This window comes from Schistosoma haematobium, chromosome 3, assembly GCF_000699445.3.
Source record: "Schistosoma haematobium chromosome 3, whole genome shotgun sequence".
Classification (NCBI taxonomy): domain Eukaryota; kingdom Metazoa; phylum Platyhelminthes; class Trematoda; order Strigeidida; family Schistosomatidae; genus Schistosoma; species Schistosoma haematobium.
The window spans coordinates 27,907,698-27,931,893 of record NC_067198.1 but is presented as its reverse complement, the minus strand read 5'-3'; the positions used below and the strand labels follow the sequence as shown (position 1 = coordinate 27,931,893).

The 24,196-nt window shown below is 31.7% G+C and overlaps 2 protein-coding genes across 2 annotated transcripts; both read right to left on the bottom strand.

Annotated features, from left to right (window-relative positions):
* Positions 1-6,619: 6,619 nt before the first annotated feature.
* On the bottom strand, positions 6,620-13,589 carry MS3_00010623 (uncharacterized protein; the record flags this gene model as incomplete). The annotated part of the gene is made up of 4 exons (XM_051219009.1): positions 6,620-6,762; positions 7,647-7,710; positions 7,976-8,071; positions 13,473-13,589. The coding sequence occupies 4 exons, from the start codon at positions 13,587-13,589 to the stop codon at positions 6,620-6,622; spliced, it is 420 nt and encodes a 139-aa protein (XP_051069479.1).
* Positions 13,590-20,391: 6,802 nt separating this feature from the next.
* MS3_00010624 (uncharacterized protein) lies at positions 20,392-22,388 on the bottom strand (the record flags this gene model as incomplete). The annotated part of the gene is made up of 3 exons (XM_051219010.1): positions 20,392-20,489; positions 21,943-22,006; positions 22,272-22,388. 3 exons carry the CDS (start codon positions 22,386-22,388, stop codon positions 20,392-20,394), a joined length of 279 nt encoding a protein of 92 aa, XP_051069478.1.
* Positions 22,389-24,196: the final 1,808 nt, after the last annotated feature.

The following is a 24,196-nucleotide window of genomic DNA, read 5'->3' as shown; positions in this document are numbered from 1 at the left end:
CGACAAACATAAGTAGTATGGAACGTCAACAGAAAGTGGGAAACCTGACAGTAGAAGGTTGAAATGATCGAATCGAAGAGAACGGGAACAGAGTAATTGTTATAGCAATAAAGGAACGATGAAGTTTAGGACAATTGATGGAGGATTTGCAAATGAAGCGATGAATGTATGGTTTCCACATCTGATGAAAGAACTCTGTAATTGTATATTTAAATTCACTGGTTGTCCCCACCTGTGTTCTTGTTCAACACACTATGTAGCAGTAAGAACTGAGTAGAGGCACGTATTATTACGTTTAATAGTTACTCATGTTTGCACGAATATCATAATTTATGATTTATATGATTCACAATTCTGCTCTTGAACTACAAATTTTCAGTTTTGCAAAGTAAGGATTTACTCATGTAAATTCCTGCCTGAAAAAAGTTTGAGTGAATAGCTAAGTGATGATTTATAATCAGAAAGATTGAATATTTTGAAAAAAAGAAACGAAAATTGCAAATGGTATGCCATAATATTATCATTAACTTAACCTGCCCTATAGATGATCTGACACTAGAAACAATGAGTACATTTGCATACGAAAGTCGTGATATTTGAATAGCAAGATATTTCTACTAATTGTTGACCAACTATTAGTCGTACTAAAGTGTTATACGTTTAATTTAATCGGACTTTAATGTTATATTCAAGAAAATAAATACGAAAACTAGAGAAAAAGTTCTATGTTGACCTTAACTAACCATAGTTAATTTCATACGAATCTTTCAAAAATTTCCATTAATTTCAATTGATTTTTACCTCCATATTTTGATTGTTTCTATAGTAATCTGAATGAATTAATTATGCAGATATCTTACTGAAAAGATGACACTATTAAGGATGGACTGATATTAAATTAGGTCTAACTGAACAATAAAGTGGAATGAACTTTAGTTTTGTTTAAGTATATTCTACAGTTAGAATAGGTTTTTCAACAAAAATCATATCTCTCCGCTAACTGTATAAAAGTCAGAATAATTAATTCGTTAGTTTATATGACAAGTATTTGAACAAAAACTTATAACGATAATAATTTTCGCAAATGTAACAATAGTCGATAAAAACAAACTATTAGCCACTCCTGTTTACATAAATAATATATACTGTTTTGTTCTAATGATTTACAAAAGAGAATAACATAGGTAAAACAAAGGGTCATTCAATAATTTATGTTCATTTCCATGTATTGTTATTAATTTACTATGAATACACAATTAAAAGATCAAAGTTAACGCAATAACTAAATATTTACAACACAAATAAAATGTCAATATATTGTTATTGTCAAAATAATAGACGACTGGAAAAAGAGAAGTATTTTATGTCGATTTCTAAAATATTATTCGTTATAAGAAAATGTCATTAAACAATCAACCAAGAGGGAAATATAAGGAATGTGGTTTTTTTGGACTATATAAAGAGAAAGTATTATAGGTAATTACGGAACACAAATTCAGTTCAAAACTACGATGCATGTAAGTTTATGACTAATAATATCAATATCATATACACTACAGTAGAGTATTACCTTTCTCGAGATTTATAATACTTCTCTTTTCATGATTTATTACAGGTGTGTCGCACAAACTTCTTGATTTATCCTTTGACATAATAGATGCTTACCATACTCACGTGTTGTAGTTCTTGTTCCAGTACATTTTGCTTGTGTTCTGCTCATAACATAAAATATTATCCCTCGCAGATTAGATAGTTTATAAATCTTGATAGATGTTATAAGCAGAGGTGGATGATCGTTAGTGGTGAAATTCAGGAAGCATGTTTCATCCTATTTGGAACTTATGAGATGGATATACTTGAATATCAGAACTGATATTCACTTTGGTATTAAAACCCAGTACCGTTCGCTACAACATAGTAGATATTGCTAAACCATAATAACAAACTTATTATATTATTTATGAGTATCAAAATTCTTTTTCATGTTCTCATACTGAACATATTACTTGTTTTTTGTTATGTTTAATTTTAGATTCAATTTTTACTCGCAGTTTTTTTAATTACCATAAATGTGATTTGTTCACAGACGTCACAAGGTAAGTAGCACTAAATGGTAGTTTGTTATTTTCAGTATTGTTTAGTAATTTCTAACTTTTATTATATAATATTATCTCAATGAGTCCACTTTTGTCTGACTACTCTCTGAATATACTTTGTAAATTCAAAATAGCATACTTATTAATTTCAGTCAATTTGTGATATTAAATGCCTAAAGACTGATAATTAATTGTTAAACTAAGATAATGTTTTAATATTTTAATGTATTAGGTTGCAAAAGGATAATGCTAATTTAAATGATATTGAAATATAACTATATTTTCATAATTATAGGGAATGGATTTCATTTCAATCTTATGTTATATTTCTACAATTTAAAGTAATTGACTTTTAAATCTTATATCATTTAAGACATTTTCATCTACTTTACTTTGTCGTTTGAATACTTATTGTCTTGGCTCTTTTAATGCTACTTTTTGTATCTGGTCGTCGCTGATTGTTATATATCGGAAACGCTTATCACTTATACTCGAAACGAGGGACCTCTGCAAATAATCATTGTGGAAAGTTTGAGTATATTTATCATAGAAAGTTTTGAACTAACTTAAAAAACAATAATATATCTCTAGATTATTAGTAATATTGTATTTTAAAGGTAAATGAACATGTGAAGAAGGCAAACACTAAATGTATACATTAATTATTGTTCATAACAAAATGAAGATATTTAACTATAATTAATTACTTTTATGATATTTATCAATGAACACCAGTGATTTCTCGATAGGAAAAAGATTACAAATTTCATATTCAACTGAATAATTATAAAATTCTTAAGGAAATAAAATAGGAATAATGCCTTATTTTTCATCTCAATAATCTATCATATCACTGAAATAAATAACCATATTAGATTGATTCACCTATTGACGTTTATTTGATATAAATAATAGACACTATCTACGGTACAGGTGAATGTTTTGGGAAGGCATTTTATACTCTATATTACATAATTTATTAGTGGAGTTTTTGTTTATTATTCTGGATAATATCTTCACCCCTATAAAAAAATAATTTATTTACATTAATTAGGTAAACATCAAAATGAGAAAATGGAATTAGAACAAATTAAAAAAACACCACAATATCAACAGGTCAGAACAAAAGTGATAAATGCATTATCAGATAAAATTGATAATTATGTATTGGATCAAATAAGAAAAAAACCATAATTTATTGTTTCAATGAATGATTTGAAAAAAAATAAATGAATAAACAAATTGTTTGTTTTTATTCATTTATATTAGACAATAAACAATCTTTTTCTTTTTTTTCTTTCTTATCTTATTATTTCATTCTGTTTAATATTTACAGGAATATTTTGTAGTATCATAATAAAAAAGAAATTAGGATTGGTTTAATTAGTAAATAAAATTTAAAACAAAACAAAAAAACAATATTCTTTGTTTCTATGGTGTTTTTCGTAGAAAAGTATCAGTAATTTGATTGACATTGAGGAGTTCAATACTAAGATGAAACAGTTATTTAGTACTTTCAGGTTATTCATGATGATCTAGCTTTAATTGATTCATGAATTTAATTATTAAATTACTACAACCTCCAAAAAACTACTCTATGATTATAATAGTTATTTCTTCATAGGACCATAATGAAATAAACATGTTAATTGAATTAGTAAAGCTAATACTTATTGAAACAATATATAATGTAAACATGATTTCCAATTGTTTATTGTTGATCTTTTTCAATAGAAAACCAATTACTTTTATTGGTATAAGGGTATTGTGGACCGCGGGGTGGCTACTTTAATTTCTACCGACTGATCAACTTCAGATATCCCAGTACGACCCTAATACTGTTAACCAATCTCCAATATATCAGGACACGAACCGTAGATGAAATTTTTTATGAGGTCAGAACAAGAATAAGAATAGGAATAACACTTTACAGACAAATGTATATTTATACAGTTAGGACTACCGCGAATATTGACCAACAGGAAAATGACACCATTTCACGTTCAAGAATAGCATTAGACTTAACAGGATAATTTTCGGGATATTTTTCTGAATATCCCAACAAAGGGTCTAATAAATTGATGCCATCGAGAAATCAGAAATAAATAATGTCTATTTTTAAAAAAATATGTAGCCGTAGTAATTCCATCAGGCAAGTGGATTAATTTTTTGCATTTGAAATGGCGAGTGTTAGATTCGAATTTCAACAAAAGAACACAACTATCATGAGAATACAAATTTCTTCTGTTGGCAAATTGGAAAGTGAGCTGTGTGTAAGCTCTGAATTACATTAATAAATCAAATCATGCGCTTACGTTATGCAGATAATCTTTTGCATTTTAATATTAGAATCAAAGATAAAAATAATGTGATTTGAAAATCTGATAAATTAAGATTCCTAATTTCGTTTTTTAGCCAGCAGCCAGTTAACAAATCTCAATAACTAATATCAGACAGTTTGATTTGAGATAGTACTTTAACACAACTATTCACAGTTATGCAATAACGAACTATTTCAGAAGATATATAGTGATTCTTATTATCAACAATGGACCATCCTGTATTATATAAGACGACCTAAAAGTGATATATAGATGGGATTTTTAAAGTGATAAAGCATTATATTGCTATTTTACCTCTTCAAATGTAATATTATGTAGGTGTAGTAAATCTCGAATCTAATGCTTATCAGTGTCATTAGTCATATTGATTGAAAAGTAAATTTCTGAAAATGTCTGTAAAATTGAATAAACTTAGACAAAAACGGCTAATTGGAAAGTAGCCATTAAGGATTATGGACTTAGGGTTAATAGATACGTAAAAAACACAAAATTTAGGGACATAATATATTTGAGACTGAAGTTCAGGAGAATTATAACAAGATACAAGGGTATTAAAAAATCTTCACGAATAAGCATTTATGTAGATTCTTAGACAAAAACATCAAATGTGTAAACAAATCTAGGTTGTAAAGGGTAAAGTAATTTATTTGACAATAAGGAAGTGGTTATTATAACAGCAAAAATTCATCATACAATGTGTTGAAACACAACTAAAAATTGTTACTATAAAGATACTGTTTGAGATTAATGACAAAAAGTGTTCGCAAGTGAAAAATGGTACAATTAGCTTGTTATTTATAAAAGTTACACTGTGAATAACCTAGTTTTTGGAGTTTTGTTGGCATTTATCAAGCATTTTAAAATCACTTTTTCTGTTTATTTCAATTTATATGTATAGTTTAATATCATTTTGTTAAGTGTTTTTTATTATACAACCAGCTTCATGTACAATTATTTGGCGTGACTGAAGTAAAGTGCTTGTAGATTTGAAACTTCTCACCCAGTAAGTGATTGATTACACATAATTTTCTGGGGTTCACTACAAATTCAGAATAGATTATCTCTTTCACAAAGGAGAATATGGATATGGTTAGAGCTAATCGCATTAAATCCTACTGACAGTTTTTTGCCATTTAATAGTTGAAGCTAGACCACTATGGAAAACCTGAAAGTACTGGACGGCCGTTTTGTTCTAGTATAGGACTCCTTAATAGTGCGCACCCACGATCACACCTTGCGAGATTCGAACCCAGGATCTATCATTCTCGCGCGCGAACTCTTAAACTCTAGACCACTGAGCCGGTATCCAACGGCGTTAATGTCTAACTTTAACCAATCCACTTTTTAGTTAGCTTAAATCCACGAGTCAATCAATTAAGATTTGTCACAAATCTCAAATGTTTGAATAAAACAAGTTATTAGTTTTTATCAAATCAATGGAATTGATCAATTGTCAAAAATTCTAATTCCATATCCAATACAACCAAAATGTTCTAATTATCAGAAGATAATTACAAATAAATACCATTGTAAATACGTATTTCCATAATTTGAAACTTGATATAAATAAAAATCCTTGATTATTTCAATAAGAGACTAATCAACTGTTTATTTCCTATTGTTAAATATAACCCAGAAGATATTAATAAATTGAATAGTTCAGTTATATTGTGGTGCGTGCTACTTATATTGATATAAGTAGTATATGACGCGAGTCGGGAATGTAATGTCTGGTAGCAGAAGATGGGGAAGGTCAAGAAAGGAAGAGCGGGAATAGAAAACAATTAGTATGGAAATTCAAGAACAACAAAGTTCGAGACAATTATTGAACATTTTGCAAATTAAGTATTATCGTATGGTTTTTCTATTTTACCAAGTAACTTTGTAATGTTGTACTAAATATACATCGTTTGTCCCCACTCGTGTTCTGTTCACTACAATATCAGGTAAATGGAACTTAAGTAAAGTGAAACACATGCCCATATTTGAATAATTTCCAACAACAATAATGGTGTAACATTTAAGTATGATTTATTAAAATCAAATTTTTGTTTTAATCACTCAAAAAGCAAACAAACGGTTATTTGTTTATTTTAAAAGACGAATTAATATTAATGTTATCATTAAAACACAAGATATTAATTATTATTATCATTATTATTCAATTGACTTTGAGTAGGTTTATTGATTTTTACGAAAGTGGTCCAGAACATATTTATCAATCCTATCTGATAATGATTCTATAACTTTTTCTTTAGCTTTTTGAAATTCTTTTGTTGCTTTAATTTCTTCAAATTTTTCTACTACTTCATCTTCAGAAGGACCTGAATTATGTGGAAAACAGAATTTCTCATATAAAAAAAGAACTAAAGTGATCAACTAAATAAAAAATAACCCATAACAATCATTGTTGATAGTCGAATTTTGAGTGAAATACTTGACGATGTGTTTATGCTAAATGTATATCGATTTTTCGAAGTATACAAAGTAAAAAGTTATTGAAACAATAATACGATTCAAGTGTATGATATTCATGATCAAACTAACCATGCTACATTTCAGCAAATGAAAGGATTAGGAGAATATAACATGTATCGTAGGGAGAGATTCATTTGGGATTAAGGAGAGAAACATTGATGAATAGTGTCTTAAAACGACTATACAAAAATGAAATATTTCAACTGAAAATAACATCCAGCACGACTTTCTGATACTTACCAAATACATAAAATAACTGAAAATAGTGTAACTACCATTATCTTGGAGATAACTTTGCAATTTACTAATTACACTATGAGGAGTTCTTCCAAATTCTTGATTAATTAATATCAACATACAGCATTTTCAACACAATAACCGATTACACCATCACACAATAACTGATTGCATCACATTGTCTCTTCATATTATCCGAAACAAATGATTCATTTTAGATGTTTGTTTGCATACATGAGTTAACAAGTTGAAGTAAACGAATGCAAATTAATGATGAACCACGAAAATCGATTCACGGTCGCCTGAGAAACATATATTTGAAATAATTCATCGAAATCTTAAAGATTAGTTGGAGAAACCTTATTTCTCATTCAACATCGAAATACATGCTGAATACAAAGTGTCTGCCATATCAGTACCAGGGAGAAACCTTTTTGTACTTATACCCTCCTTTCTCAGCATTTTCAATAAAATAGTATTATTTATCACTCACCTGTTGCGGCTTGAGATAAAATAACATCCAGAGTTATCAGGAAAATGACAAACAGATATTGGACCTGAAGTGAAATGTGAATAAGGATAGATTCTGTGGTAGCTGTGGCAAGAACATGATAAATTGTATTAGTGATAGATTGTGTAGTAATTTGTGTGTCACCACAGTGAGGCATTATTATGATGAAATAAATTCGGATGACAAGTGAATGAAATGGAAAATATACAGGCATCATTTACAAGTATGAGAAGAAGATTGTGAAGAAGTACATTCGAATCGTGTCAGTTATCAAGTTAGTTCTATGTACACATCGTTAACTGTGGACTTACATGCATTATGTTTGTTGATGGTTTATCGTGTTCTGTTGCCACATTCAATTCTTTCTTCTTATATAGTCTGAGTGTCCTTATTGTTAATACTTTCTCCTTATTTGTCACTCAATGACAGTTAAGTGTAATGGATTATTCTACTGAAATATTAAACATTTCATTTCCAGTATTTTGTGAAATCAACATTATATTTTACTGTCATTTCATTTGCATTATTGTCAATTCTGAAAATACTTGTCAATATTTATGTTCTTTGATTTTTGTATTTTGAATTATCAAGTGTACTAATAGGTGGGCCTTAAAACTGAATAATAGTTCTTTTGTGAACTTCTAACTAATATGATATTCAATTAACATGAGTTACGTTCCATACAACACAGAGAAGTGTGTTTGCCTTTAAATTTATTGTGTTCCGACTAATTTTAAATAATAAGCCTACATTATTATTACAATTATAACATTATTAAATAAACTACACATTAGTTTTGTTACCATAGTTTCTGATTATCATGACGGCTTTACCTTCATTTTACCAAAATTTCTACTATTTAGTATATTGTCTTCTCTTTAATTTAAGTATTCAGTTTCACAATGAATGTCTAAATCTAAAGCTTCATTGACGAGTGAAATATCAACTGTGGTACAAAGTTGTTTGGATAGGTAACATAATTTCAGGGATGCTTAACTTTTAATAATACATCAATGTTTTTTTAAAGTCACTATATGATGATAAAATACTTCGATCATTATTATAAAGTCTGAGTATTTCAAAACTATACTATTTGTATTATCTACATAGATGTAAACTTTCATAAGTTCCGAAGTTTCTACTTGTACAATTTTTAGTGGCTTTTATCATTTGGATTTCATTTTGTTGTTATGAATGCTTAATACAATTAATTTGGTGTCTATAAAATCTTGGATGATATATTGAATGATGATATTACAAACTCAAGGATTGTAATCTGTAGTTAAAGACGATTTGAAAAGATTTACTACATGCTATTTATCACACAATCTGAAAAAGAAGGAGAGTTTCACGAATAATTTTTGACATTAAAGCACGTTATTACTTTGTAAAATTGTGGTGTTTGAATTAACTAGTGTTTTTTATTGTACTTGTGGAATGCTTGATTTCGAATTCTAAATACAATACATTCGTTTGTGCTTATCTCGTACTTCTTGATTAAATTGCGTTATTTCGGGGATTCTTAGTTCATAATACAATTCAAATAATTCGAAATACCAAAGAAATATATTTCAAAAGCGCTTATAGTTTCCATAATGCTCACTATCACAAAACTTTAAAATTTGGTAATATACTTGTGGCTTGTAAAAGTTCACTTTAGTCGACAACCATAGCTTGACATGTTATCTGATTTACCAAACACAGATTCACTGACTTTTGAAATTGCTTGCTGTAGCCGATTTCTAATTGATAAATGTGTTATTTATTAGCTAGTAATACTTCAGATGTTGAAATTATTTCTGGGAAAATCCTTGTATACTTCGTACAATGTAAAATATAATCCGGAATGTTGTGTGATTAGAGATAAGCATTAGTTATTCCCAATCAGACATAAGAAAAGTGGAACCCGTTAAAAGGGTGTACTAGGTAATATTGCCGTACCAAATAAGCACGGCCAGATGAAAACAACGGGACTAGTTATGAACGAGTCAAAATAATGTAGCAATAGCTGAAATAAAAAAATATATACAATGAAAATACGTCTTGATAAAAGGAAATGAAAATGTACGCCTGAAGGAATACTGGGACTCGAGATCGAAAGTAAGACAGAGAATGAATCCAACTGTACGACCATGAACAACGCAATCACTCCGATCACCAATCTCCGTTATAACTCGAACCCCAACCATGTAGACGGAATCTTTCAACATGGCTCAGATTGACGATTATTGACTTCATCGGCTGATGATACGTCCCGGTTTAACCATCCGCAACTTTCTTTCAATCTGCTTCTACACTAGTTGAAGTCGTACTTCGAGGTAGACGATGATTAGGAGAACTTAACGTTTGCCTCGAGCATCTCAGTTCATGAGGATCCGCCAACCCATCGACCGATTTAGTACTTTTGTCTGGTACCCTATTACTAACCACAGCACTGTTCACTCGGTTGTTCCACGAAAACCTAGCAGTGTTTCGAAGACATTGAAAATCGAGAACCGGTACCCTATACATGTATTGACCTTTCAATGAACATATATCACGTCGACAGTGAGAACTATTGTCCAGTACACTCAAACTTTGGTTGACAAATGTACGTCTCATTTACATCACAAGTGATGCAATTTGGTAAGGACCAGGAGGAATTTCCCCATACGTTCAGTAATTACGTAAGATAACAAAATAACAAGTCTGATGAGACTTCTAACATACGGGAAGCAATCGATTCACTCAACTACTTGATCCTCTATCACTAGGTTATACATTAAGGGAGTCCAGTCTCGAAGCAACAATTAGCATTTAGAAAGCAACATATTGTCGAACATAGGTTATTAAACTTAAAATACAATTCCTATTATTAGCACAGATACATTTCCTTCAAAAACGACGGAAGTTTATTGATATTCCCTTCTGACTAATTATACTAGACAACATAGGAAATCTAACACACTTGACTTAAATAGTTATTCAGTTCAAAAAATAACAAACTGATGAACGAATATTCAATTAGTTAGCCGGCCGAAATACAAATTGTATTGATTCTCTTATTGATAGTAATATTATTAAAGATTTCGCATTTCAGAAAATGACATGAATGAAAATATGGATATAAAATCTTTATGGATGTTCGGTGAACTAATAAATGAACAGTGAGTGCAAGTCTGAATATATCTCGAGATCACTTTTCCATATTCTCATAATAATCACTCATAATAAATCCAAGGTTTCCAGTGTATTCAACAAATCGGTAAGTATAATAACGGTCAAATAGTTTATCTATAAAACGTCTCATTGTACATTTAGTGTGAGCATTAAAGTGTTCTGTGTTTTATTACTTAATTCAGTAATAAATTCACAATTCTCTATTGACGTATAGACTGTTTGTAAAGAAGTCTCCATATCATCATTTCAAAGTGGATGAACTGTGCAGTTTTATTGTGGTTTGAGTTTTGATATGGTTAAGTTTCATCTACTGGATATGACTACATTCAAAAAATTAATGGATTGTCTAGGTACAATCGAAACTATCACATCACATCTAAGACACTGGTGTGATATTATGGTGTTTGCACTTGCTACTGATTCATTAGTACTTGATTACGCACTGATTACGAATTCCAAATACAATACTTTTATTCGTGTTCATTTAGTTCTTCCTATCTCAAATTGCACTAATTCACGAATTCTTAGTTCGTACATGAATTCGAACACTTCTAATTATCACCTGAACAATGAACTATTACAACCAACTCACAGCCAATGTATATCAGTAAATAAATCGAAGTTTCAAATCGTTTTAATAAAGAAATAGATCAATGTAAAACAACATTTGTTGAGTAGTGTATTACAGATCCATGCATTTTGCAGTTCATTAGAGAATAATTTACTACTTGTTACGTATTTGATCCAGAACAAATTTGTCTATTTTCTCATCTAATAGGGCCATAATTTTTGCTTTGACTTTTGAAATTCTGGAGTCTTTTTAAGCAATGCCAAATCTTTTTATCTTTTCTGATAGACCTGGATTAGCTAGAAAACATATTTCAGTGTAGACAAACAAAGAAAAGAGACAAATAGAGGTGAGCAAGCAAGTAGAATATTCACAACAGTCATTGTCAATATTCAGATTCCGATAATGTCTTATCGATTGTGCTGAGGAATAGGATTGAGTGCCGAGCAGTTTTATGCTTCATTGGATGTGTATTCTGTGAGCTGAATGATTCCATGTATAAAGAACGATTTATTGTTTGCTGTGGACGGCAACATACCAGTTCCTCTTCTAATAGTTTCTATACTGTTTTGAAGAATATATTATGGCTCATAAATAATGCACTTGGAATGTTCCTTATAGGAGGAGTGAGATTGCAAGTTAACATGCAATGCAGTGATACGATGAATCTGACTATCGTTTTGTTGTGTTGGGTTACTAAAAATTAACTTCTTTGTGACTTCACATTCAAAGAACAACTTTCCAACCAGAAATGAATGATGTATAATATTTAGAAATATAACAGTGAGTAGTCCTAACGTTTAACGCCTGAATCCGCCTATATCTCACTAGTATGTCTTGAGTGTTTGATCACTTGAGAAATAAATCAGGCAGTTTTAGTAGTATTCCAAGTTCATAAACCGAAAAGTGACAATGCTCTACAGAGAATACCTGGTTGTCTTTAGAGAGAAAAATACTCAGTGTATTTATTCTCCATTCAGTACTCACTAAAAGTGTGACTGAGATTTGTAGAACTATCCAAGAAATACATGTCATCAGCAATTATCCATTGTCTACAAAGCAAAAGTTCCACTTTAGTAGTTTTTAAGTCACGAACTAATCTTGGTTGGACCAGCGTTGAAAAGACTTGTATCACTGGATGTCCGTTTCATCCCACTATAGCACATCTCAGCAGTAATCATTCATGACCATACACCTTGGAATAAAAAATTACCTTCGGTCTCACGTGTGAGTGTCTCACTTCTAGACCAGTGTTCCGACATCCTACGGTGATAATGTTGAAGTTTAATGAATTCACGATATTTTGCAACCATCTTCCATCACCTGGTGGACAACTTTCCTATCCAAAATGGTCGAACTCCACTGATCACTGCTTCTTACTAGCATCCTATGAGTTGAGTTTTACAACTAGCCACTAGTGAGCGCGTGATTATTATCCATAAAATGTTTTGTGTAGTTCGTCGAATTTCCATAGTTTTTAAATCGCGAATCGATCCTAGTTAGACCTCCACGGGAAATCCGGAAGAACAACTTATTACAAATATACTATTACGTTTCCCTCATTATTCAAAATCACAGTCAAATTGGACTTATCAAATGTTCTGATCGCAAATGCATACACGTCAGTATACTGCATTCACACAAGTGTGATGGGAGTAATCATAAGGAATACTACTTGCAAGACTCTTCCGCATTCTAATACGGTCAGTTATCAACAAGGTTGAGAATGAAAATTTACTGATTTCCACTCACCTTGTGGACGTTGTGAGCAAATCACATCCAGGGTTATCAGGAAAATGACAAACAGATATTGGACCTGAAGTGAAATGTGAATAAGGATAGATTCTGTGGTAGCTGTGGCAAGAACATGATAAATTGTATTAGTGATAGATTGTGTAGTAATTTGTGTGTCACCACAGTGAGGCATTATTATGATGAAATAAATTCGGATGACAAGTGAATGAAATGGAAAATATACAGGCATCATTTACAAGTATGAGAAGAAGATTGTGAAGAAGTACATTCGAATCGTGTCAGTTATCAAGTTAGTTCTATGTACACATCGTTAACTGTGGACTTACATGCATTATGTTTGTTGATGGTTTATCGTGTTCTGTTGCCACATCCAATTCTTTCTTCTTATATAGTTTGAGTGCCACATTGTCAACACATTCTCCGTGTTTGTTGTTCAATGACATTGAAGTGTCGCAAATCAGTTTGCTGAAATCGAAATACGTTACCTTACTGATCGTTTTCACTTCCGGTGGTCGTATATTGACGAAAATCACTTATGTGTAATTCATCTGTTTTACAGTTCAATGTGCAGACATGTGTTTGCTCTAGTTTTGCTCCTAATAATGATTATTAGAGTAATCTGATGAATTCGATGATAACGCATTGCAGTAAACTCTTCATGGATTAGTTTCATGTGATACTGGAATTATGTCACAATTATTGAGTTGACACTAATTTTTGTACATTTCAGACGTGACTACGAAAAGACATTAAATTACTGTTGTAAGCAGTGTTGTGGTGTTTCACTTTCATAACTTTATTTTCTAATCATTGTAGAGTTTTGAGAGTTTGGGTTCTTTGATTTCAACACTTTATATAGTTTTATTATTTAGTAGATATCATATATCAAATACTACTGTCAATTTGGGGTTTGACTACACGATAACGCGAAAAATACTTATGGTTGATTGTTGCATTATCCCCAATATTTTATAAATACTTCTTAATTTTTATGATGATCATTTGTTTTTCGGAAAAGCATGTAAATCACTATAACTACCCTTAGCTCTTAAGTCTTATAGATTGACAATCGAATTCAGTAGATCTATATCTAAATTATCTTTAAGAACGTTGTGTTTGGTTTTCAGGGTACACAAACACCGGTAAACGTTTCAAAGTTTAAATTCATTACTTTGTCATTAGTGAATGCCTTACTGCTTCACTTATGACAATAGCAGTTGTTAAATCAAAAATATATTTTAAAAAATTACTCACACAACCATTTACATTATGTTTTCGGTTGTGTTTGACATGAAGACTTTTTGATCTTCTTATGATGTGTGGATTTACTCCTAAATAGAAATGGATCTTTTTGCTGAACCATTTTCATTTTTTAAATTATTGAAACGATTTTATATTCTGAGATTGACAGCAGATTAATGTTCGAATCAGAATCTATCAGCAACAAATATATCTAACATTCCGTAAATTTAAAATTTGAGATGTTTAAATAAGTCGACAGACCTGAATGGTAAAATAAACTGTTCGAATTAATTTTTGTTCCACTTGTAATCATCAAGCCATCACTCTAGGTTCTCTTGACAGATTGATACATGGTTATTGATTACGAAAATTCGTTGAAGTGGTTTTAATGTTCCTTTCGGAATGCCTAAGAATAAATAACTACACTTCAGATTGACCACCTCACATTCAATAATTCAGATGGATATGAATCAGACTACCGTCAAGTTTAAAAACATAAGGTATTAAGAAAAGGATAGTATAGTTCATCCATGTAGTACGGAATTGCATAATAAACATTTTTTAGAGTTGTTTGGATGGTTTTTAAATACACATGTTGCGATAAACATACAAGATTTCTAGCTTCGGATCACTCCTATCTTCTTAGTTACACTGTTCAATTTAATGAGTTTCTGTTTTTAATTATGCGATATCTTTTACACTGTATATAGTTATTATTTTATCCTAGTATTTATACAGCTTTAGGATTAACACTAATATCAAAGTCGGTTGCCTATCGACAAAACCATCTTGGTAAAGCCCTTATACGTCACATATAAACAATTCTTTTAATGCGTACACTTCATGCCCAGTAGATGATTTAGAAATCGTTAATCTTAGGACCGGACTTTTGGTACACATGCTGCTGAATGACTTAGGATCTAATTTAATAATCAATTTTACAGCAAGATCTACTAGCATCGGTATGACAAATGGTGAATTAGGCCGTATGTATAAGCGATCAAGCGACATGAGTTGTAGACTGAAGTCATTTAAAGGGGAATCGCTTGAGAGCTCTTCATCAACGTATGGTGGTCATAAGTAAGGACTCAAAGCATCACCACTCCTTAATCTACTATAATCTAAGGACGTAGTTCCTGTGGGTCTTGGAGACATTATCAAAGTAACACCTGTTATCGGTTTTATTTCTGGAGAAGTTACTGAGAGGATGATCCCTCAAAATAACGTGAACATTTATAACATACCTGAAAAAATCACGTTTAAAGCTGTGGGTAATTTGATACTGAAAGCAGCTAACTCTTAAAATAGTATGTGTCAATTTATTTACCTTAATGAAAAGCACCAGACGTTCGCGTGCCCTATTTTGTTTAGGTTGGATTGACATATATTAGCTGAACAACCGAAGGAATCTGAACGGTTAATCTGAGAACTTACAAAGTTTAAGAATGTTCGTACCTTCTCAGATAAAACCACCAATCAAAGACCTACGCAAGAGCATACCTTAAACGAAAATAATGATGTCGAATTTACAACAATCCCATTGCCTCATCACCAAAATCCACTGATGTGACTAACATATCGCCTGTCAGCCAACACTCTGATTTATCAATAACGAATGCTAACTTGCCACTTAAGCCTGTAGAGACTTTAGATAACTAATGTATACCTAGTGTAGACATAGATTTGACTTAACATCAGAAGCGCATACCCAAATACCTAGTTCTAACATGAAAGTTCTCCAAAACACAGTTAAAATAAAAAAGTATATAAGGAAGTGTCTGGTTCCAAAACTAGTACCAAAACTATTGCAAAAGCTCAAACGAACAAAAATATACTTCTCGACAGCAGGTTTGACTCTACTAATCGTAGGGGTGATTATATGAGCAAGAACTGGTCGATCCACCATTTCATCATCCCAGCGACTTGCCAGTAACCCACTTTCTAAATCAAAGAAATATACTTTGCAAAAATGACGCACAGAACGATCACCACAACCTTCGTGTAAGCAGGCCTAATACTAAACAGACTGCAAGAAACCAACGTGTCCTACGGTTACTGGCACTTTATTAAATGACTCTAAAACCACTGCAAACCTTCACAATGGTATTTTTGAGAATAATAATCGATTCTTAAATGGCACCGTTTCAGAAGTTATGCATGTGACCAGTAACTCAATGAAAACTATCTCCTTCACATAACCTAAAAATTATTAGCGCTATAAACTCCCTTAATGTTTCAAGCGGTTATGGAGTAGACGAGATTTTATTCTTTATCTACAAATATGGTGGACCGGTTATTCCAATTCTTCTTCTAAAGCTGTTTACTCTCTCTTTCTGAAAACAGGGACTTATCCTTATCTTTGAAAAAATTATCGGCCCATAAATATTACTTCAGTTATCTCCTGGATTATGGGAAAAGTTGTTGGTGAAGAACTCTCCAACTATTTACTGACCGAAAAATTTATCAATGATTGTCAACATGGATTTCTTAAAATTCGATATTGTATGACCTGTCAGTTTGACTTCGGTGATTTAGGCTTTACTCAACAAAACTGAGGATAACTAGCATTATTGCTATACTTTGGCATTTCTAAAGCTATTGACATGGTTAACTACCCGCTTCTTATGGGTAAACTCTCCTCTTCCGGGGTCAAATTAAATTCCTTTCTTAGCCATTGACATCAAACAGTCAAAATCAAGTCTTCCTTTTCGGATGCTATTCCAGTCAGAAGTGCTGTAATATAAGGTAGTGTTATAGACCCTTTACTCTTTTCAGTTCGTATAAATGATATTTACGATTGCTTTTGTATGAGTAAGCTTCTTCTGTATGCAGATAATCTTAAAGTAGTGTATTAATTTTCTTCTCATGAGCTGAACAATATGCGGAATTGCATCAGTATGAAGCTTAATAAGGTAGTGCAGTAGTGCTCAACATAGAAACTGAAGCTTAACACAGGTAAATCTGGATGGATGTGCTTCGGTAATATATCCCTCAATTTATATCTTACCATAGATAGTAAGGTATTATCTAAGTATTAGACTTGGGATGTAGGTACTCCTACGATTTGTCCATTACAAAACAGGTGTTGAAACAGACCTCCAAGTTTCACCGTCTTATGGGTTGCAGAATTCGTAACTTCTATAACAATGAGTCACGTAGTTCGATGTATAAAATGTGTTCGACCGCTCCTAGAATACTGTGCGTTTATTCTTAGTAGTGTTCGCATAAAGGATTAATTAAGATTGGAACCCGTTCAGAGACTATTTACCATTCTCATTCCTGGGACTGGGTGCATCTTAAATTATAAGTCCAAGTGTAATAAACTTGAACTGGACTCTTAATGGAAGAGGGGACTCAAACTCATTGTAATCTTTCTCTTCAAAATATCTATTACACTATCCTTTACACCCACTGAAGTAATTCAATAAGGAGAAATTACTAGTTACGGCATCCGTAACTCCTCATTACTGAAATATACATGTTCTAAATCGTCTCTCTTTATGAATTGCTTCACCAGTAAATTTCCCAGACTCTGGAATAGTCTATCACAATCTATTCTCAAGATAAAATCACTCCCATCCTTTGTTCGCTGTATTGATGTATACTGCTTCTCTGTAAATACATTAAATGTTCTTACAGCTGTAACTGTATTTTATTCCACAAGTAAAAATCAATAGGTGTTTTTAATTTAGAACCAAATATTATTCATCATTTGAAAGGAAAACCGATCAACTAGGAATTGTCGCTACAATAATTCATATTGGGACTTACTACTTTTTAGTTAAGTTGTAGTGAATAAGTACTTCAAATATTATACCATTCATATATTGTTGTGTCTCGTTTGAGTAATGTTGATTTATTACTAATTTATATCATAAGTAACGTGTCACAAAAGTCCACTTATCACCTAGAAAATTCATTTAATTGCCTTTAACGTCACGATTCAGAAATATAATTTAAAACTAAATGCTTATGATCTCACAGTTAAACAGTGACCACTTATTCATACTTTGAAAAACTACCTGTCAAAATTGATTATTTGTTAGTCTGATTGTCTGGTACTGATAAAAGTGGTTTGTGAAAGATGAATAGAAACATTTTGGAGGCTTTCCAAGTGTTATATAAAGACTGAATGTGTACTGTAAGTTTAGGTTAACTTAGTTATATGATAGAAAAGAAGCAATATCACTAAGTGTTTAATTGGTTTGCACTTGGATAACGTAACCATAAATTCTCCATAATTAGATGTGCAATGCTCAATGGTTTTCATTTTGTTTATCTAAAGGCGGAAAAACTGCAATGGATTGTATTTCAGAAATGCTAATTATTTGAGACCGATGGCGATAAATGTCAAAGATTAAAGACTACTTGTGGTGTCTGTATGAACTAATAATTTTTTTGTACTTGATTACTGCATGATTTTGAATTCCAAATACAAAATTCATCACAAAACGAACTGGCAGAGATTTCCCTAGAAAAACAATGTGAGTTATGGCATAGCATTTACGGCAATGATCAATGTCAGTTTGTAAATACATATTATATTCCAGCTACTAGTGATTCATATATCAGATGCCAAATGTAGTACTCGATGCTGCTCCTGGAAACATGATTACTCAGATGATATTAAGAAAGATAATGTAGACTCAAAAGCATGCCAAATCTGTGAAAAACATTTGACGGTATTCTTTGAAAAAAAGAGATGCTAACTACTAAGCATTAACGTCGCAGATAACTCGACCTCATTTAGTGACATTCACTTCAGCAGATGTACAGTATTACGGGAAAAATTAATGATAACTATCTACAAGAACTATGCCATACAACAAATATATAATCCTTATATCCAGCGAGTAGAAAAATTGTATTTCCAGCATTTCGAGACTTAAAGAAAGCCACTTCCACAGGGTAAATATTAATTTTCTAACCAATAGTCAATTTATCTGAAACTATCAAATCGAACATTGACACTGAAACCTATAAACTCAATATACTAAACAAAATAGGAAATTCAACACACTTGACTTAAATAGTTATTCAGTTCAAAAAATAACAAACTGATGAACGAATATTCAATTAGTTAGCCGGCCGAAATACAAATTGTATTGATTCTCTTATTGATAGTAATATTATTAAAGATTTCGCATTTCAGAAAATGACATGAATGAAAATATGGATATAAAATCTTTATGGATGTTCGGTGAACTAATAAATGAACAGTGAGTGCAAGTCTGAATATATCTCGAGATCACTTTTCCATATTCTCATAATAATCACTCATAATAAATCCAAGGTTTCCAGTGTATTCAACAAATCGGTAAGTATAATAACGGTCAAATAGTTTATCTATAAAACGTCTCATTGTACATTTAGTGTGAGCATTAAAGTGTTCTGTGTTTTATTACTTAATTCAGTAATAAATTCACAATTCTCTATTGACGTATAGACTGTTTGTAAAGAAGTCTCCATATCATCATTTCAAAGTGGATGAACTGTGCAGTTTTATTGTGGTTTGAGTTTTGATATGGTTAAGTTTCATCTACTGGATATGACTACATTCAAAAAATTAATGGATTGTCTAGGTACAATCGAAACTATCACATCACATCTAAGACACTGGTGTGATATTATGGTGTTTGCACTTGCTACTGATTCATTAGTACTTGATTACGCACTGATTACGAATTCCAAATACAATACTTTTATTCGTGTTCATTTAGTTCTTCCTATCTCAAATTGCACTAATTCACGAATTCTTAGTTCGTACATGAATTCGAACACTTCTAATTATCACCTGAACAATGAACTATTACAACCAACTCACAGCCAATGTATATCAGTAAATAAATCGAAGTTTCAAATCGTTTTAATAAAGAAATAGATCAATGTAAAACAACATTTGTTGAGTAGTGTATTACAGATCCATGCATTTTGCAGTTCATTAGAGAATAATTTACTACTTGTTACGTATTTGATCCAGAACAAATTTGTCTATTTTCTCATCTAATAGGGCCATAATTTTTGCTTTGACTTTTTGAAATTCTGGAGTCTTTTTAAGCAATGCCAAATCTTTTTATCTTTTTCTGATAGACCTGGATTAGCTAGAAAACATATTTCAGTGTAGACAAACAAAGAAAAGAGACAAATAGAGGTGAGCAAGCAAGTAGAATATTCACAACAGTCATTGTCAATATTCAGATTCCGATAATGTCTTATCGATTGTGCTGAGGAATAGGATTGGGTGCCGAGCAGTTTTATGCTTCATTGGATGTGTATTCTGTGAGCTGAATGATTCCATGTATAAAGAACGATTTATTGTTTGCTGTGGACGGCAACATACCAGTTCCTCTTCTAATAGTTTCTATACTGTTTTGAAGAATATATTATGGCTCATAAATAATGCACTTGGAATGTTCCTTATAGGAGGAGTGAGATTGCAAGTTAACATGCAATGCAGTGATACGATGAATCTGACTATCGTTTTGTTGTGTTGGGTTACTAAAAATTAACTTCTTTGTGACTTCACATTCAAAGAACAACTTTCCAACCAGAAATGAATGATGTATAATATTTAGAAATATAACAGTGAGTAGTCCTAACGTTTAACGCCTGAATCCGCCTATATCTCACTAGTATGTCTTGAGTGTTTGATCACTTGAGAAATAAATCAGGCAGTTTTAGTAGTATTCCAAGTTCATAAACCGAAAAGTGACAATGCTCTACAGAGAATACCTGGTTGTCTTTAGAGAGAAAAATACTCAGTGTATTTATTCTCCATTCAGTACTCACTAAAAGTGTGACTGAGATTTGTAGAACTATCCAAGAAATACATGTCATCAGCAATTATCCATTGTCTACAAAGCAAAAGTTCCACTTTAGTAGTTTTTAAGTCACGAACTAATCTTGGTTGGACCAGCGTTGAAAAGACTTGTATCACTGGATGTCCGTTTCATCCCACTATAGCACATCTCAGCAGTAATCATTCATGACCATACACCTTGGAATAAAAAATTACCTTCGGTCTCACGTGTGAGTGTCTCACTTCTAGACCAGTGTTCCGACATCCTACGGTGATAATGTTGAAGTTTAATGAATTCACGATATTTTGCAACCATCTTCCATCACCTGGTGGACAACTTTCCTATCCAAAATGGTCGAACTCCACTGATCACTGCTTCTTACTAGCATCCTATGAGTTGAGTTTTACAACTAGCCACTAGTGAGCGCGTGATTATTATCCATAAAATGTTTTGTGTAGTTCATCGAATTTCCATAGTTTTTAAATCGCGAATCGATCCTAGTTAGACCTCCACGGGAAATCCGGAAGAACAACTTATTACAAATATACTATTACGTTTCCCTCATTATTCAAAATCACAGTCAAATTGGACTTATCAAATGTTCTGATCGCAAATGCATACACGTCAGTATACTGCATTCACACAAGTGTGATGGGAGTAATCATAAGGAATACTACTTGCAAGACTCTTCCGCATTCTAATACGGTCAGTTATCAACAAGGTTGAGAATGAAAATTTACTGATTTCCACTCACCTTGTGGACGTTGTGAGCAAATCACATCCAGGGTTATCAGGAAAATGACAAACAGATATTGGACCTGAAGTGAAATGTGAATAAGGATAGATTCTGTGGTAGCTGTGGCAAGAACATGATAAATTGTATTAGTGATAGATTGTGTAGTAATTTGTGTGTCACCACAGTGAGGCATTATTATGATGAAATAAATTCGGATGACAAGTGAATGAAATGGAAAATATACAGGCATCATTTACAAGTATGAGAAGAAGATTGTGAAGAAGTACATTCGAATCGTGTCAGTTATCAAGTTAGTTCTATGTACACATCGTTAACTGTGGACTTACATGCATTATGTTTGTTGATGGTTTATCGTGTTCTGTTGCCACATCCAATTCTTTCTTCTTATATAGTTTGAGTGCCACATTGTCAACACATTCTCCGTGTTTGTTGTTCAATGACATTGAAGTGTCGCAAATCAGTTTGCTGAAATCGAAATACGTTACCTTACTGATCGTTTTCACTTCCGGTGGTCGTATATTGACGAAAATCACTTATGTGTAATTCATCTGTTTTACAGTTCAATGTGCAGACATGTGTTTGCTCTAGTTTTGCTCCTAATAATGATTATTAGAGTAATCTGATGAATTCGATGATAACGCATTGCAGTAAACTCTTCATGGATTAGTTTCATGTGATACTGGAATTATGTCACAATTATTGAGTTGACACTAATTTTTGTACATTTCAGACGTGACTACGAAAAGACATTAAATTACTGTTGTAAGCAGTATTGTTGTGTTTCTTTAATATGTTTTATTGTATTTGCAACACTTAGTTTAATGTTAAACGCTTAGTATCATGCTAGTTGTTTGACATGATTTATTTTTATTTTTTATCATTTAAATACAATCTAAATGTTACTTTCTTTCAGTATGGAAATCGCTTTAATTTTCAACGAAAATTTAATTTATTTGGTCGTATATTATAGTTAATACTTTTAAATATATCAAAGATCCAGTTCTGTCTGTTTTGACTTGACGTCAGTTGCCAATGAACCCTTTCCTCTCATTCAAAATTATGTATCTTAGTTTCAATATAGAAAGTGAAACGCAGTATCCAGTGGTAAATCTTCTACATCACTCTATAAATTCGTAACACTGCATTTCTAACATCGACTATAAATTCCTCACAATACACATAAACAGTTCGATGACTTTGAAATATATGTTTGAGTATTCACATCTTTTCAAGAATACAAAATTCTTATCGACATGGACGGATTTATATGGTTATGTTTGCATATTTTTGAGAGAAAAAGCTGTAGAAGACATCGAGTTTATAATTTATGGACAAACCAATCAGATATAAGATAGTAGGTCATGAATTTTGGCGCGGACTTCATTCGTCCATTCGGTAAATAGCGCTCTCACTATCTAGCTGATGTCAATTCGTAGCCACCAACTGTAAGTCACAATTCTAATTCCCCTCACTGGTTTTTAAGCCTCATTTAGTCATATTTATTAGATAGGCATTCTGAAGACCACTTTAACTTCGCTCAAAGGTCGTCCATATATTGTAGTTTAATCTGTTCTTCTAGTTTATATTTTTCGAATACTGATGTTCAATCTCAAAAGTTATCCTTTCGCTGAACCCATGTGACAACAGATAGATGGTAAAAGTCATTACATAAATATTACTGACAATCACATGTCACGACAGTCGAATGAATATTAAATTAGAACAATATATATAAGAGAACAATATAGTTTTCGATTAGATTCTCATTAGGCTTTACTCTGATCGGAAAAAATATTATTCGCTTATATATGTTGTTCTAATTCACAATATGGGAATATTTTTAAAATAAATAGCAGTTTCAGTTGCTCGAAGACTAAGATATTGAGCATAAAAATAAGTGTTTGTAGGATCGAACTGAAGGTGACAACTTTCATTTAATATTTTGAACGTAATCTATAAAGTTTTTCACATTTTACGTGTTATTTATCGAAATGAAGTTTGACTTTTCGTTTAATTTAATGAACGAGCAAACAATTTTATTATTGGCTTTGATTCAAAAATATTGAATAGGAGCTAATGGATTTGATGGAATATCAGAATTTTGAAAATTCCCATTTTGCCATTTGGTAAATAAAGAAGGAACGAATTGAGCGAAGAAATTTCTTTTCAATTAGTTTTTCATCATTGCTCTACACTAATATATATACGTTTTACAATAATAATATAATACTCATCGAGTGGATACGTTACG